This window comes from Scylla paramamosain, chromosome 6, assembly GCF_035594125.1.
Source record: "Scylla paramamosain isolate STU-SP2022 chromosome 6, ASM3559412v1, whole genome shotgun sequence".
NCBI classification, from domain to species: domain Eukaryota; kingdom Metazoa; phylum Arthropoda; class Malacostraca; order Decapoda; family Portunidae; genus Scylla; species Scylla paramamosain.
Window position 1 is genome coordinate 11,571,792 of NC_087156.1, and position 17,534 is coordinate 11,589,325.

A 17,534-nucleotide genomic window follows, 5' to 3' on the forward strand; every position below is an offset into this window, starting at 1 on the left:
AGAGAGAGAGAGAGAGAGAGAGAGAGAGAAATATTCATGGCAAAAAGTAAATTCTTTCATACAACTGCACCACATTAAGCGCCTCCAGAGTAAGACTGTATCTTACATCTGTAAGATGTATCAGATCAGTAAGATGTAAGACTGTAGCGGGGCAATAAACACGTGAAGTCTATGGAGAAGGCAGGGCGTGTTTCACTTGCTGGTCTTGCCTCTCACTTTTTTAAAATACGTTTTCTTTTTGTCTTTTCTTTTTTTTCCTTGCGTTGATTGACAAGGTGTGGAATAATAGTAAGAAAACATAATTAATAGAAAAACTGAATTGGTGTCACTCCAGCTTTTGATAATCCTGCTCTTTACTACTGCTACTACTACTACTACTACTACTACTACTACTACTACTACTACATTACTACTACTACTACTACTACTACTACTACTGCTACTACTACTACTACTACTACTGTTATTAACATTAACACCTATTACATCTCAGGAAAGCTTTTATTTTTCTCCAACCCTTTATGCTTCTTAAAAACATGGAACTGCATTTGGAAATAAAAATTCAAATAGCCAAAACACAAAAATCAATTAGATGCAAAAGATATTGGACGGCTCAACTTGAAACACTGCATTAAACAATGCAATGCATGTTTAATTTAGAGTCAGTATAAAATGGTAGTCTAACATTTGCATATAGCCACTACTTATACTCACACTCTCATATCTTCTTGGCGAATGGCAAACAGAGGAACAAAAAAATATCTTTTCAGTTGTCGCTTCCATACACACAGACAAAAAAAGAGAAAAGATAAAAAGAAAGTCAATAATAAAAAATCTAAATATGTTTCTGGAAGTGCCTCAATACTCTTAAAACAACTAGTCACAGGAAGGGGAAAAAAAACAGAAATAGACAGAGAATTCCAGAGTTTACTAATGAAGGGGATGAAAGAATGAAGAAAATGCTTGACTCCTGGACTACTGAAAGGGAACGGAATAAAAGTGAAAGTCTTGCATAGCGTCAGCGTGGGGAAGGAGAGACGCATGCTGATGGCAAATTCAGAAGAGCAGTAACCAAAGAAATAACATAACAAGACAAACTTCCCCCATTTTTTTTCCATCTTCATATACTTGTGTGCATTTTTTGTAGCATATCAGTGTATTTGCTATGGTAAGCTCAGTAGGTATGAAATGTTCTCTAGGGTATGCATTAATTCATCTATTTATTTCTTTATTTATTTATTCACTTATTTATTATCTATTTACTTCATACATTCATACATACATACTTCATACATGTATTCTACTTTTCATTACCAAATCATATTGAGAGGCACTTTTGTGACTCACTGTTTCCTTTACATTGAGAAATTACTTGTTTATTACAGTACAGCATAAAGCAAGTGTCTGCAGTGAGTCAGACACTTTGTCAAGCAGCCTTACCTTACATGCACATGGAATAACATAGGCAAGCATGACAGGCTTCACTTAAATGTAAACCTAAAAATGGAAGGACGTACACTGCGCTACAAAAACAGCTCCATCCCCGTCACTCACCGGTAAATTGTGAGTGTGTCAGGAGGAGCAGGAAAAAGCCAGTCTACATCATCTGGCTGCGAGGAAAGAAAAACGTCCCGTCACTCCTGCATCCGAGAACACAAACACAAAATCAGAGGACCGTGTTAAAACCTAAAAACAAAGAGAAGAAATAGTGTTTCTTCACCAATAACGAAACAAAGTCCGGACTGCTGTTGCTTGTGCTCCTGCTGCTGCCGTAGTGTGTGTGTGTGTGTGTGTGTGTGTGTGTGTGTGTGTGTGTGTGTGTGTGTGTGTGTGTGTGTGTGTGCAAAAGTCTTACTCGTTAGGTGTCTTTAAGGGAACTTTCTTACTACACTGTACAAAATAATTGTTGTTTTTACAGTATTTTTCCCATAAATACTGACAGGAAATAGCTGTAACCAAAGTTTACAAATCCGACTGTTGTATGTGACATGCAATTTGGTTGTGATGTCTTGAATTTCTTGGCTCAGTCCTTGTTAACATTTAACAGGCAATGTTGAGTGTGTGCCGAGACACCATAAGCCTCCATATTATCTAAATAATATTTTATCGAGATAGAATTAAATACAGATAAACACTGTAAATCAAAGCAACAGGGTGTCTGTAAATGTTGCATTTTTTCTTCGTTGCTAAGCGGTTGTCTTCAATATTATTCTTCATTAAATACTTGGAATGTAATACTTATTCATTGCTGTTATACCAATAGCCTTAAAAACATACTTTAAATGTTTTTTATTTTTTCTATATTATTTGTCATGTGCATTGTTTATTGCGACACGTGGCACTGTTACTGAAAACTTGTCATGTAGCGCCTTTGTATGTCGATGTGCATTTATCGTATACAAATATTTTCACTTAAGGTGATGATGAAAATTATTCATAATGAAATGAAAAGCTCAAACGTTCTATATAATATTTCGGTGACGCAAGGTTACTTCGACCTAGTAACTTCAGTAACCAGAAGATGGAATATTCTACTCTGGGGAGACATGCAAGGTAAGAAATATATTTTGTTATCTCAGTTCAAACATTTAGTAGTATGAAATTTTGAGGAAGTATGATGAGAAAAATAATAAAAGCATAGGAGTAGTTACATGCACATCGAGATTTCCAACTGTTGAACCACCAATTTTTCTGTTTATGAATACGAGGTGCCTGCCAAATGCCAGTACGAGACCAGTAGCTACACCTTTTTTATCCTGCACTGAGTGAGACCCAGGCCTGTACTTTCATCAAGCTTGATACTGTCAGCTTACTGCACTTCTGGGACACTAGAGGCTAAGTTGACGCTGTTGTTAAGACTGAACTATACAGCCTCAACAAAAACATCACCAAGGGCACAGCTAGCCAGTATTCTACCTACCTACCTCCTAAGGTCCTAAGGCCTAAAGGCCTTCCATCCAACAACATTCCTGGTCTCCTCTCTCGCATGTAAGTGACAATTCAATGGTTGGTTAATCTCAGCTTGTAAGCCATGTCATTATTAAGTGTGTTTATTTGTGCATGATGTATACATTTTTTTTACCTACCTAATATAAATTATGTTTATGCATGAAGTCATTGGTAAATTAAATAATTAACTAAACTCATCTGCACTCTTAGTTTGGTTAGTTTGATTATATACCTATGTTAAATTATGCTGGTTTGGCTTGGTTAGGTTAGTTAGGTCAGTCTAATTTGGTTTGGTTTGGTTATGATGGTTAGTTTCATTAGTTTGTTAGGTTGATTACCTAGGTTAAGTGGTAATCTGTTACATCCGGCTGGTGGGCACAGATGAGTGGAAGACTGATGAATGAGTGAAAATGTAGTGGAGTTTGTTCCATGAGTCCACTACCACTTTTAGAAAAAAAGTATGTTTCTTAAGTGTTGTAATAATCTCTGAATACCTGAAGGGCAAGCACAGTTAAGTACTACTGATTTTTTAGTAATTACTTTTGTGTCATGGATTCAGAGTCTTCATGTCCTCTCTGTAATCATGTATCAAGGTCAGTGAAAAATTGTGTAAATCATTGCCTGTTGCATTTAAATCAATACAGAAGAGTTATCAAATGCCCATTAAGGGATTCCAAATGGACACTTTCATCATATGCAGGGCTAAAGGCTCATATATACCAAGACCATCAAGAATGTAGGTCAAAAAGTGAAGAAAAATTGTTGATCTTAAGTCTCCATTTGAAATTACAGTGTAAAACTCTTTTGTGCCAACAAGTTTATGATAAAAATGAAGGATTTATTAAAGCATTTGAGACAGCACATTGATGATGGCACCAGGATTCAGTGCCCCTTTAATCAGTGCTCCAAAATGTTCTCAAAGACAACCACATTTAAATCACACTTAAGTAGGCATCACACATATCAAACAGTTAAGGACTTGCCAACTGAAATGGTCTACTCATCAAATTCAGACCTCTGTGATGACTTGTCACCAAGTTAGGAGATATCCAGTACAACAAGAAATGACATTTATGACTTGGAAGGGACTAGCTTATCATTTATATACATATGTAACCAAAGGAGGTGTAATATTACAACCAGGAGCAGTGTAAATAATTGTAATTTTCTTATCATTTTACCTTTGATAAAGTTATTAATTGGTTCCTTTGTGCTTAATAAACAGGAAGGGGATGTGTGGGTATTTGTTATAAAAATTATGAGAGAGAAGTATCTTGTGGTCCATAAAAATTATGTTATCATTATTATTACCTGGTCTTTTGTGGAAAAAGCTTTAGGAAGAGGAGGTAAAATATCTACTGCAGTTCTGCCACAAGCATTGATTGGTGAGAAAGGGGTGAAGATGCTAGAGACAAGTCATGAAATCCTGACCAGGTGGCTATGTTATTTTTATTTATTTATTTATTTTTAATACTTTCAGGAGAATCAAGGTTTACTACAACAAGATATATGCTGTCAATTGATGGTGTTGTTGTCACTGAGCATATTGCCACATTTACCACTGGCCTAGCTATGCTGTTGGCCTCCTATTACAACTTTAATATAAGGTACCCCATGGATTCTGCATCAACACTCGAGTTCATTCAAAGGTAATTCATATATATACATATATATATATATATATATATATATATATATATATATATATATATATATATATATATATATATATATATATATATATATATATATATATATATATATATAAACATATAGATAAATCTGTCCAGAACACCTCCAGTGTACCTCCATAGTACATTACCTTCCATCACTACAGATGTTTTGCTGGTATCAATCCCAAATGGGGGAGCAAGATAGAAGTAAAAAAAACATTGCAAAAGGCACTCTGAAGTCCATCCGAAGGTCCTGTCCCTGATTAATGGTATTGCTGATGTAGACTGGAGGAGCTAAATCCCACCAGGTAATGTTTATTACTTATGAAAACATTGCTTTATCATTATGGAGATTAATCATCATTATTTTCTTTTAAGAAATCTTGGAACACTTATATTGGGTTTTTGTTAAGTGAAAAATAAGCTTCCAGGAAGTCACATGTATTACAGTGTCTTATTTACCATTTCATTTTACCTCACAAATAATTAATTTGTTTGATTACTAATTTTATTAGAGATGCTATGAGTGTGTTATGACGGTTAGATTGCTTTAATGTGCTTGTGCCTGGAAAAAAGGGGCTGGTCATCCCTATTTGGAAACTTAGTGGGCCATCATTTATTTAATTTATTTATTACCACTGACTTCAGTAGAAATAAACAATTTGCCCTGTAGTATATACCTTACTGTTTATATGAAGTACTTGTATTGTGCGTTCAAGACTGAAGACAACAATGCAACTTTTGTATCATGTTTTCATTATCTTAACTATTGCAGATGCTGTCAGCCACTAGAGGGGAGGAAACTAGAATTGTGATACACAAGTGGATAAAACTTCTCTTCCAGTCTTGGTGATGTACTTAAATAATGCTCTTTTTTTAATGATGTGTCAATGACAATTATAATGGTAATGCTGTAAAGGTGATGTACTTAAATGCCTAGGTTCATTATATATATATATATATATATATATATATATATATATATATATATATATATATATATATATATATATATATATATATATATACATATATACATATATATATATATATATATATATATATATATATATATATATATATATATATATATATATATATATATATATATATATATATATTTTTTTTTTTTTTTTTTTTTTTTTTTTTTTTTTTTTTTTTTTCTGGAATGCTCTTAATAATGGTGTAATGATTATAAAGGTGATGATGATGATGATGTCAAGTTTTCTCCATGCAAGTATAATGATGATTATAATGGTGGTGATGATGATGATAATGCAAGTTTTCTCCATGATTGGTGATGTAAATTAAATACCTAGGTTCAAATTTTTTCTGGAATGCTTTTTTTTATTTGTGTATGTAATGATTATAATGGTGATGATGATGCTGATGATGTAAAGTTCTCTCCATGCTGGTTGATGTATAGTTAAATGCCTAGGTTCATTATGATTTTTTTTTTCTTAAATTCTCTTTTAATGAAGTGTAATGATGATGATTATGTAAAGTTCTCTCCATGCTTGGTGATGTAGTGAAATGCTTAGATTCACTGTTATTTTTATTTATTTATTTATTATTTTTTAGGAATGCTCTTTGATGAAGTGTCAAGTAATTGATTTAATTGTATAGTGTAGTTTTGTGGAAATATTTTTTGCAAGTTTGTCTAATGTATGTTTAGTTTTAAAAATGTGCTCGGGTAATTTCTCCCTTTACCTCATTTTTATTTTGAGGCCTCTTATGTAGTTCATCTTTTACATGAGAATATGAGGAAAATGTAGGTTGTCCATGCCCTAACCCGATGTGCTGTTGGATACATTGTGTTAAATAAAATCTTTCTCCTATGAATTGTCTCACCTTTATAATTTTTCCATGGGCAGTAGGACAGGATTCAAGTTCCCATGTTTATTATTACTGATGCTGTGCTTTAACTAAAAGGATGTTTTTTTTTTCTTTTTTTTTTTTATTATTATTATTATTTATTTTTTTTTTTTTTCAGCTTGGTTATCAGATTCCTTACACATATCAGTCCTTGCATTCCTTCTGTGTTTCTCTCATAAACACATACAGTTTAAATAATACCTTGCTTATTTTCCCAAGAATGTTTCAGATACTGGAAGCAGTTAACTTATTTTCATATACTTTGGTTCAGGTGAAGTGATTTCCCACCGACGTAATTAAATATTTTTGTACATAATCAGGTAGATGTGTGATATACTCAAGATCTGTTCATATAGAAAAGAATATTTAATATTCATAAAAAAAAGTCCTCAAAGTGCCCTAGTAAATATATGTTCTACTGAGTCAATTATGATTTTAGTATTTATTTACTTAAATTGTTATTAAATGTAAAAAATGTCACGAGTACTGAATAGTCGCATTTCCATCGCTCCAATATCCAGACTGTCGGTATCCAGACTCGTCATTATCCAAACAAGTGTCTGATTGGCTATCGTGACAGTAAGAGTTGCTATCTGGAGGGTAAGGGTCACTATTCAGACAGTAAGTCATTATCCGGATGTTTTACAGTCATTTATATCCCTATCCAGATGTTGCAGTCTCCGGATGGGCCTTTGGATAATAACTAGGATGGATATTGGAAAGTTTACAGCATTTTACTGCTGTAATTAAAACATTGCTGTTGATTCAGGATATAACCTCAATATATCAAATTTGCTCTTTCAAACACTGGTTTCTTCTGATATCTGCTCTTTTCTGCATACAGCAAACTTTTCAGTTTGTCATAAAAAGTTTATGTATACCACTTGCCCACTGCTCTCAGTGTGCCTTTTGTTTACATGCTGACCATCTGGAGGAAACAATATACTCCTGCCTGGCTGCCAGTCAGTCGACCTTTTGAACTGTTGCTCAGTGTATACTGAATACACTTTATTAATATGTGGTGCATGGTTCAGTTGGCCAGCAGGCATTCAGGCGTGTGATCAGCTGGCAACTGTAAACAGTAATGTGTAGTGAGAGCAGCAGCATTGCAATGTCTACCATTTGTATCTAAAGTATCAAAATTCATTGTCGTCTTGTTCTTGTTCTTCTCGACATTCTTCTTCTTTGTGTTGTTGTTCATGTTGCTAATTTGTTGTTGTTGCTCCTGCAGTTTTTTCTCTACGCTGGTGTAATCTGGTATGTTTTCTTTCTTTTATTTGATCATCATCTCTCTCTCTATAGAGAGAAAGAGAGAGAGAGAGAGAGAGAGAGAGAGAGAGAGAGAGAGAGAGAGAGAGAGAGAGAGAGAGAGAGAGAGAGAGAGAGAGAGAGAGAGAGAGAGAGAGAGAGAGAGAGAGAGAGAGAGAGAGAGAGAGAGAGAGAGAGAGAGAGAGCAAAAGAAAATATAAGGCATTACTGTGATATGAAAAAAAAAAGTTGCATTTTTACTTCTAATGAAATCAAAATATTGTTCATGAATATCAAATAAAAGAAAGAAAACATACCAGATTACACCAGCATAGAGAAAAAACTGCAGGAGCAACAACAACAAATTAGCAACATGAACAACAACACAAAGAAGAAGAATGTCGAGAAGAACAAGAACAAGACGACAATGAATAGCAGCAACAATACACAGATACGTACATACAGGCGTACATGGACATGCATAACCTTCACAGGAATGCTAACCTTGCAAGGAATGTGTTTGAGATGCAGAGAGGTAAGCACGATGAGAGTGTGATGTGAGTGCGAGGATTCTGAGAGGATGAGGCACCAAGAAAAACATTACTGTGGATGATTTATAAAAGAGGACGCAAATATGAATATGTAATTACATTATCAAATTAGTGTTTGTGTTTTTTATTTTTGATAATTTATTAATTTAATATTTTTGTATAGTATATAAATTATGCATCAATTGCAATTTTTGAATGGAATAATATACCTAAGATAATATAGTGAAGAGAACTTAAAGATCATACAAAGTGAGGTTTTGCATGAGAAGAAAATAAATAAATAATAACAATGCATGCGATGAAATGCGCAAGATTATTTGGAGACAAAAGTTTGATTTTTTTAAAAATGACAATAGGAAGTTTGACTTCACAAAAAATAGATAACTAGGTAATAGGTGTTTTAAGTTGCTTAACAACTTAAAAGACCTTCCTCCAGTGGCTGGTTCTAATTTTTGGATGCGTCACAGACGTTGTCAAATGAAGCCCGGCTGCACGTGCCACGCATAGTGTCGAGCCGCTGTGCAGGTTGCAGTGAGTGACACAATGCTATAAATGACTCTGTGTTTTCAATATGTTGAGCTTTATCTGCATTCTGATCAAGCTATCCTATTCCCGAGAGTTTTTTCACTTAAAGTAATACCGTAATATATTTCAGTACATAAGAACATAAGAACATAAGAAATAAGGAACACCACATGAAGTGGCCAGGCTTACACGTGGCAGTCCTTGTATGAAATATACCTATCTATTTCCACCTATCATCCCCATTCATAAACTTGTCTAATCTTCTCTTAAAGCTCCCTAATGTCTTAGTACAAACAACAAGATTACTGAGTCCATTCCACTCATCTCCCACTCTATTTGAGAACCTTTTTTAGAAAAATTTTCAAGCTTGAACCCGTTATTACTTGTTCTATCCTGGTTATTGATCCTAAGAATTTTGCTTACATACACCTTGTTATAACCCTTATACCACTTAAAGACTTCAATCAGGTCCCCACTTCGCCTACATCTCTCTAAAGAATGCAAATTTAACAGCTTTAATCTTGCCTCATAAGGAATGCTCCTCATCCCCTGTATCCTTTAAGTCATTCTCCTCTGTACTGATTCTAATAGACCTATATCTTTCCTGTAATGTGGGGACCAAAACTGCACAGTGTAGCCTTGACGAGATCTGACCAGCACCAAATATAACTTTAATATTACTTCAGGCCATCTTCTTTTATCACTCCTAAAAATGAATTCTAATACACTATTTGCCATTTCTGGCCTCTATGCATTGCTTTCCTAGACAGAGTTCAGAACTAACTATAACTCCTAAATCTTTCTCGTACCCTGTACCTACCAGAGTTTCGTTGTTTAAAACATTGTGTATCTACTGTGTGGGTTTCCTCTACCTACCCTAAGTACTTTGCATTTGTTGATATTAAACTGCATTTGCCATCTGTCCGTCCATTCATTCATCTTCTCTAAATCTGCCTGCAAGGTGATGCCATCCGATTCTGACCTAATTAATCTATCTTTGTGTCATCTGCAAATTTACTAACATCACTACTAATTCCGATATCCAAGTCATTGATATATATTAAAAACAACAATGACCCTAATACTGATCCCTGTGGCACCCCACTAATTACAAGGCACCACCTAGATTTAGAGCCGTTTATTACAACTCTTTGTCACCTGTCGCTTAGCCATGACCTTATACATCCTAACACCTTCCCATCTATCCCGTGTGCCCTAACCTTTCTCAGGAGCCTCTGATGGGGGTACCTTGTCAGAAGCTTTACTAAAGTCCAGATATAAGATATCATAACTATCACCATTATCTACTGCCTCGTACACTTTACTGTAAAAACTTAACAAGTTCATCAGGCAAGACTTCTCCTTTGTGAATTCATGCTGTGACTGATTTATCAAGTTATGTTTGTCTAAATGCTCCCTAATGTTCCTCGCTATTATTGACTCCAATATTTTACTCACAACTGGAGTTAAGCTGACAGGTCTATAATTAGATGCTAAAGTTTTATCTCTTTTCTTAAAGAAGGGTACTACATTAGCCTGCCTCCACATTACTGGTACCTCACCTGACTCAAATGATTTCCTAAAGAGAGAGACTAACAGCTCACTAATAACCTCTTTGCATTTCTTAAGTACTCTGGGATATATTTCATCTGGTCCTGGTGCCTTGAACTTTTTTAGCCTATCTATCTTCTGTTCCATGATCTCCTTAGTTATGGAAATATCTGCTAGCTTCTCATTCTCATCTGCTCTAAACATCTGTTCACTATTTGGCATATCCTGCATGTTTTCCTGGGTGAAGACAGTTAAAAAATACTCATTCAGAATTTTACTAAACTCCTCCCAGAACTAAGCAGCTCCCCATCTGCTGCCTTTAATAGACCTATAGTATCCTTATTAATTTCTTCCTGTATACCTGATAAAATCCCTTGGGGTTCGTCTTTGCCTGGCTGGCTACCTTTAATTCATAATTACCCTTGTTGACCTCCTGATTGTTTCAACTAATTCATTATATTATGACCTTAAAACATCTTCACCTGCCCTTAATCTCTTATATATACTTCTCTTCTGCCCTATATGATGTTTTAACCTAGCAGTCATCCATTTAGGGTTATTTTTCTGTGATCTTATTGCTCTATACGGGATGTTTGCTAACTGACATGTATGGAATTTATCTACGAAATATTTATGCAACTCATCTACATTTACTTCACCTAATCCCCCCATCTCGGCCAGTTCCATCCTCTCCACTTCTTCATCTACTCTTCTCGACCTCATCTCTCCCATTTCAGCATGACTTGACCCTCCAACATACTCATACCTATCTCCCCATCTCTCTCTCCTCCACCCCTTACAGACAAATCTTCCCTTCTCTTGTCATTCACCTTCACACCTCACCTCACCTCTCTCATCCTTCCTTATCTCTCTCAACTCTGTTCCTGACCTGACCTCACCCTGCATCCGTTGCCAGTCAACTCCTTGGAGGTATTTTTGCTTCTAAAAGTTTCTTCCATTTTAATTTGTACCTAATTTCCCAATGGTCACTATCACCTAGCTGTCCCCAACCTCTACCTATATGACTGCTTCCTCCCTGTTAGTAAGAATTATATCTAGAATACTGTTCTCCCTTGTGGGTTCTATGATTACCTACATTAAAATCCCTCTCATCCAGCATTCGAGCATCCGGCAGCTTCAAGTATCCGGCACATTTTTCCCCGAACCTTAAAATCAATAAAAAATCAATGTGTACTCATAAAATTGATAAAATTCCCGTGCAAGGCATACTTTGTCCCCTCGCCACCAGAGCGCACTGCTTCGCGCCACCCGCGGCCCACTGCACTGTTTACTCAGTGACTCAGTCCCGCGTGTGCACTGTTTATCGCCTGACACCTTCATTATGCCTAAAGTTGTAGAAAAGAGGAAGCGTGTTGTGCTTGCACTTAAGCAGAAGGTAGACATTTGTCAACAATTAGAGAGAGATGAAAGCAGACAGCAACTAATGGTGGAATATGGTGTGGGCTCATCAACTATTTATGACATTAAATCCCAAACGAAAAAGTTGTGGGATTACATGAAAGCTACCGACACCCCAAAGGCAGCGGAAAATCGTCACACACTGCAGTATCATCGTGGTGAAATGATGGACAAAGTGTTATACGAGTGGTTCAGCTTGAAAAGATCAGAAGGAGTCACAATTACAATCACAATGTGTGTTGGTGAGTGTGAGGTGACAGTACGGGTGGCGACGCGCGGCACAGCGATCAGCTGATCTTTGTTATGGTAAGATGCGTGAGTGTAGGGTGGTGACTGTGGACATAATTTCACTTCTATTCAAGTATCCGGCATGTCGGCGGTCCTGTTGATGCCGGATAACAGGGATTTTACTGTATTTAAAAAAATTTTCCTGAATTACCTTCAGAAATTCTTCTACTTCCATGTTATCCACCATCAGGCTCCAGTCGATATTCCTAAAATCAAAGTCTCCTACCACAAATACCTGACTGTACCTTCCTGCTCTATTTAATTCCTGCCACAGTGAGGTGTTAATTTCTCTTGTACTGTTCGGTGGCTTGTACACTACTCCCATTACTACTGACTGTGATCATTCCTTAATATCTACCCATATTGACTCTGTTTTGCTATCTGCATTCAATTCAATGATTAACATTTGAAAATAGCAGGCATAAGTAAAACATGTTATGAACATTTTTTTTTTAACATCTTCACAGTTCAACTCATCATTTTCTTTTTTGTTTTGTCAAGTTCTTTACAACACATCTCTGTTCTACAGTCACTGCTGAGTCTGATGGTGCCAACCAAGACTAGCTATCCCATATAAGAAGTGAGTTATGGCAAATAATTCACGCACTTTCGCGCTAGAGCTCAATCTATAGTGATGAGGTGATAGTTGCAAGAGTTGCGAGACAGAAATCTTCGCCCACATGCCTATAAATTGAAATATGCAAAATACAGCAAAGGTGAGTCTGACGAAGAAATTACATAAAATAAGATACGCCTTCAAAAGTTACCAACCAAAAAATGTTTCTGAAACTGAAATCAAAATTTTTATGTGCGGACACCAAAAGGTGGTCCTGGCCAAATCATCATTGCGCCCTCCAGGGCCAGGCGGGAGCAGTGAGGCGTAGAGATGTGTGGTAACAATAATATAAACCCCTCACTCTACTAGGGGAATAATCCCTCAAAAGATATTTAATACTTTACTAAATGATAAAGAAAACTATAAATTTTCTTTCATTCGCTGACAAGAAAAAAAAAAAAAAACGTGATGAAATTAATATTTTCAGAAATCTACAATGACGAGCCTCTAAAAAAAGGGAGACAAATAGTGTGGGCCAGCTCTTGTCATAAAGGCCCACGTCACCTTGACTTTTCAAGGTGATAATCAACATACACAGAGACAAATAAGGACACTTCATAGAACTATACAAGTTTAACTATGATTTTACTTAATAAAGCTGCAACAAAGGTTATGACGATAAAAAGTTACCTTAGGTTAGGCCGCAAATATTATGGTGGTAACGCTTCCTGGGAAATCAGTTAAAAATAATATCAATACCAATTGAACAAAGAAAATGTAAATATATTTTCTCCAGATAAGGAAATTTTTTTTCCTTTTTTATGTGGAAATCAAATTCACACTAAATATAGATTGTTACAGTAATAGTTTCCAAGGACACTTTATCATAACATGCAAAATATTATTAATCTACATAACCGTAAAATGCAGTAAAAGATAAATAAACAGATAAATTAGAAGATCTGATATTTACCTAAAAAGTACTCAAGTGAATATTCCTGTTATTGTGGAAAGTTTTTTGTAATTGCATTTTTCCTTTCTTCATTCACATATTCGTATATAAAAAAGATATATATATATATATATATATATATATATATATATATATATATATATATATATATATATATATATATATATATATATACGAAAAAAAAAAGAATGCAAAATTGACAGCTAATTGTTAGGTTTCAACTGAATCTCCAAGTAAATATTTATACCAACAAGATGACACCATTATAGAAAATATATGATTTTGTATCCTTCTTTTTTTTCTATGCATAAACTAAAATAAGCACATGAAGACTGGAATACAAAAATTATAGTTTAGAAAAAGATTCTCGGTTAATCCACAAAAGACTTTTTTTCCTGTAAGATGTTGCAATGAACATTATAGACTAAATTTACATTCTTTCTTCTTTCATATATATACCCTAGGAAGGCACAAAAATGGGAGGCAAAACAACGCTTTGGAAAAATATTTAAACTAATCCTTCAATGGATAATACTACTGACACGATACCATGGAAGCACATCTTTTCTTTCCTTCATAGATTCATAGGAAACTGACAGGAGAAAGGCTGGCAACAGTGACAGGTTTCACTTGACATGGAAAAAAAAAAGTTTAACAGCAAGTTCCAAAACAGAGTGCACATGATGTAATGAAGCAGGTACTCACTTTCCTCCTGCATGTGTTGGGAGTGTTCACCGCGGCACCACCTGCCATCCTTTCCTGAAAATATCAAAACATCCACATAAAAAAGTGATGCAGCTTGACTATTCTAAAAAGAGCTAAAAATGAACCAACATGAACAGAACCACCACAAATCCTTTACTGCATGAGTTACAATATACACATGAACAAAAAAGGAAAGAATAAATACTGAAGAAAAACACGAAATGTCATCAATAAAACATGTCAGATTCCTCCATGCAAGAACACATGGATACATGAAAAACAACACTGAAAACAGAACACACTTGAAACGCTAAAAATGTTAAATATGCACAACAGCTGCAACAAAATAAAACGAACAAACACCATTACATATATAACAAGATTAAATAACAAAATAAAAAGAAGCAAAAAATAATAAATGCAAGGCTTCCCAACATTCAGCAGTACAAACCTTAAAAAAAACAGCAAGGATATACTTATAAAATAATAAGTACCACTTCAGTCTATCCATAAAAAGTATTCACGGCACAAAACATGAAAGTCCCTTTTGAGTATCTCTGCCAAGGTGGCCTGTCTCATCTATTCTTCATTTTTATTATTGTTCAGTAATACAACACATCCGCCTTCCTCCGTTTGTGGTTCTGATAACAACAACAACAAACACTCTCTGACCACTCCTAGTTAGATACCTGCCTTTTCGTGTGGTTACTGCGAGGACACAGCATGTTACCTATAATGTCTTAAACAACAAAACAACAACAATAACAAGGGCTCCAGAGACAACAAAGATATCATAGTTGCTGTTGGTTCTGGATGTCACTGGTTCTTGGTAAGGATCTCAACAAAAGTGAACACCTGTGAGATCCACCCTACTTCATGCTTGTGCTGCTAACTCGTCTGGATGATGCAATACATTTAGTGTGATACCTTTCACTGGACCTGCCTAGTATAGTTGTGTCTACATATTTCAGTTCCTGCAGTCATCTGAATAGAAAAGCTTCACTGCAAAGCCAAGGTAGTGTTTTGCTGGCAATAACATTCCTATATATGCATTACCAAAGGCATCCTAATTTTTTTTTGTCCCACTGCTTACCAAACCAATGCCAGACACTCTTTTGATAAGGTCCCACAGGAGGCCATCTTTCCTACCACGGCAAGACTCACACAATTTTCTCATATTTTCCCTGAAAACATATTGATGGATCTCAAGATGTTAGTGTTTTCTACGATGCCTTTGCTACTTCAACACTATACATATATATAGAAAAAAACTTTAACAGCAAAACAACAAACATGACAGCATCTGCTTAGATTCTATCACCATTGCTCTCTTGAAAGCAAAAACAATTTATATGAAAAAGTGTAACTGAAAAGAGTGTAGGTTAATTAATGAATGCTTTGATATTCTAAAAAAGCTTTGCATTATAAAAGAAAAAAATTGCAGATATTCTCCTGACCAATTACTAATCTCTCTCTCTCTCTCTCTCTCTCTCTCTCTCTCATCTAAAGACCAGCTAATAAACAAATATATAAATAAATATCCCCATTAAAAGCATTTACTATGTGTAATTCAATCTCCCGTCGTGTGAGCACATGAGTAATCACACGTCTGAAGAAGGCATGCTAATGAACACCAAGCTGACGAGCCTTTTTATTTGTTACTCACATTTGAGACTAGCAAGCCCTCGGAATATTTAGGCCACTTATCGACTTTTTATGCAAATATACTTTCTATGTACGTCTCTCTCTCTCTCTCTCTCTGAAATATATCTGATGCAAATAATTTTAATGTAGCTTTAGGTGACGATGATCTTTTTAGACCTCATCCTGTAAGTGTTGAAACTGTTATCCTCACTATCAAAAACCTAAAAGAAACTAGTTCTGTAGGTTCGGATGGCATTTCAATGAGATTTATTAAGGATGCACTCTATGTTATAGCTTTTTATTTGACGTGTATCATCAATACTTCAATTGTAACAGGCATCTTTCCTACATCCTGGAAACACGCACTAGTTGTACCAAGCCTCAAAACTGGTGATGTTAATGATCCAAATAATTTTCGACCCATCTCTCTATTACCTATCATATCAAAACTATTAGAAAAAGTTGTCACTAATCAACTTATGTATTTCTTGGAATTTAGTCAATCATTGTCTAACACCCAACATGGCTTTCGTCCAAAACTGTCAACAGAGACTGCACTTACTGTTATCTCAAACAAAATATATAGCAATATGGACTCTAAGAAAATTACATTGTTAACCTTGTGTGACCTCTCTAAAGCTTTTGACAATGTCAGTCATGAGATCCTTTTAAAAAAATGTTCTGCAATAAAAATGGACATCTTCTGGTTTAAAAGTTACATTGAAAACAGAGCTCAGTCTGTCCGTCTCAATAGCACAGTATCTAATAAACTTAACGTAGCTTATGGAGTCCCACAAGGTTCAATTCTCGGACCCGTTTTATTTTCGATTTATGTAAATGACCTTAATGAGAGTATCAACGAATGTTGTCTAACACAGTATGCTGATGATACTCAGTTTCTCCACGCCGACACTCCAAATAACCTTGTAGCTCTCATCTCTAGAACGGAAGAAACTCTGCGGAATGTAAAACAGTATTTTCTTAGAAACGGGCTGATGTTAAATTCAAAGAAAACACAATGTATCTTCATTGGTAACAGACAACTTTTATCACAGATTCCTCCGAACACCATAATAGACTGTGATGGAGACTTCATTTACCCAAGCTCTCATGTTAAAAATCTTGGTGTTTTCATTGATAAATACATGCTTTTTGATGTACATATTGGTGAATTAACAAAGAAAGTCATGGGTGCATTAATGTTCATTAATAGAATAAGCCAGAACTTTGATAAATCAACAAGAATACTTGTAGTACAGTCACTAGTTCTCAGTTTAATAAATTACTGTATTGTAATATGGGGTACAACTAATGAAACTTTGCTGCACAATGTCCAGAAATTGCAAAATTTTGCAGCTAAAGTAGCTGTTGGGTGTACCAGAAAGTATGATCATGTAACCCCCTTCATAAAAGAGTTAAAGTGGTTGAAAATCAAAGAGAAGCACACCTTTGATAAATGTACAACTGTTTATAAGGCTGTCAATAACTGTTATCCAGACTGGTACCTCAAATTTCCCACAGTTAGAGAACACACCACAAGCAACACAAGACAGCTCAATAACCTTTATGTGGGTAGA

General features: G+C 35.2%; 1 protein-coding gene and 1 long non-coding RNA gene across 8 annotated transcripts in view; one reads left to right on the top strand and one right to left on the bottom strand.

Moving 5' to 3' along the window:
- The window catches only part of LOC135101306 (uncharacterized), a 164,409-nt gene that overhangs the window by 87,602 nt on the left and 59,273 nt on the right, over positions 1-17,534 (bottom strand). For all 7 annotated transcript variants that reach the window (XM_064005115.1, XM_064005112.1, XM_064005114.1 and 4 more), the window contains one exon: positions 14,314-14,367. In XM_064005115.1, the coding sequence (XP_063861185.1) occupies positions 14,314-14,367 (54 nt within the window). The remainder of the gene's footprint in view (positions 1-14,313; positions 14,368-17,534) is intronic.
- Positions 1,432-5,535, top strand: LOC135101101 (uncharacterized). The gene is made up of 4 exons (XR_010269022.1): positions 1,432-2,988; positions 4,430-4,598; positions 4,787-4,930; positions 5,398-5,535. It is a non-coding gene; the product is annotated as an uncharacterized LOC135101101 (long non-coding RNA).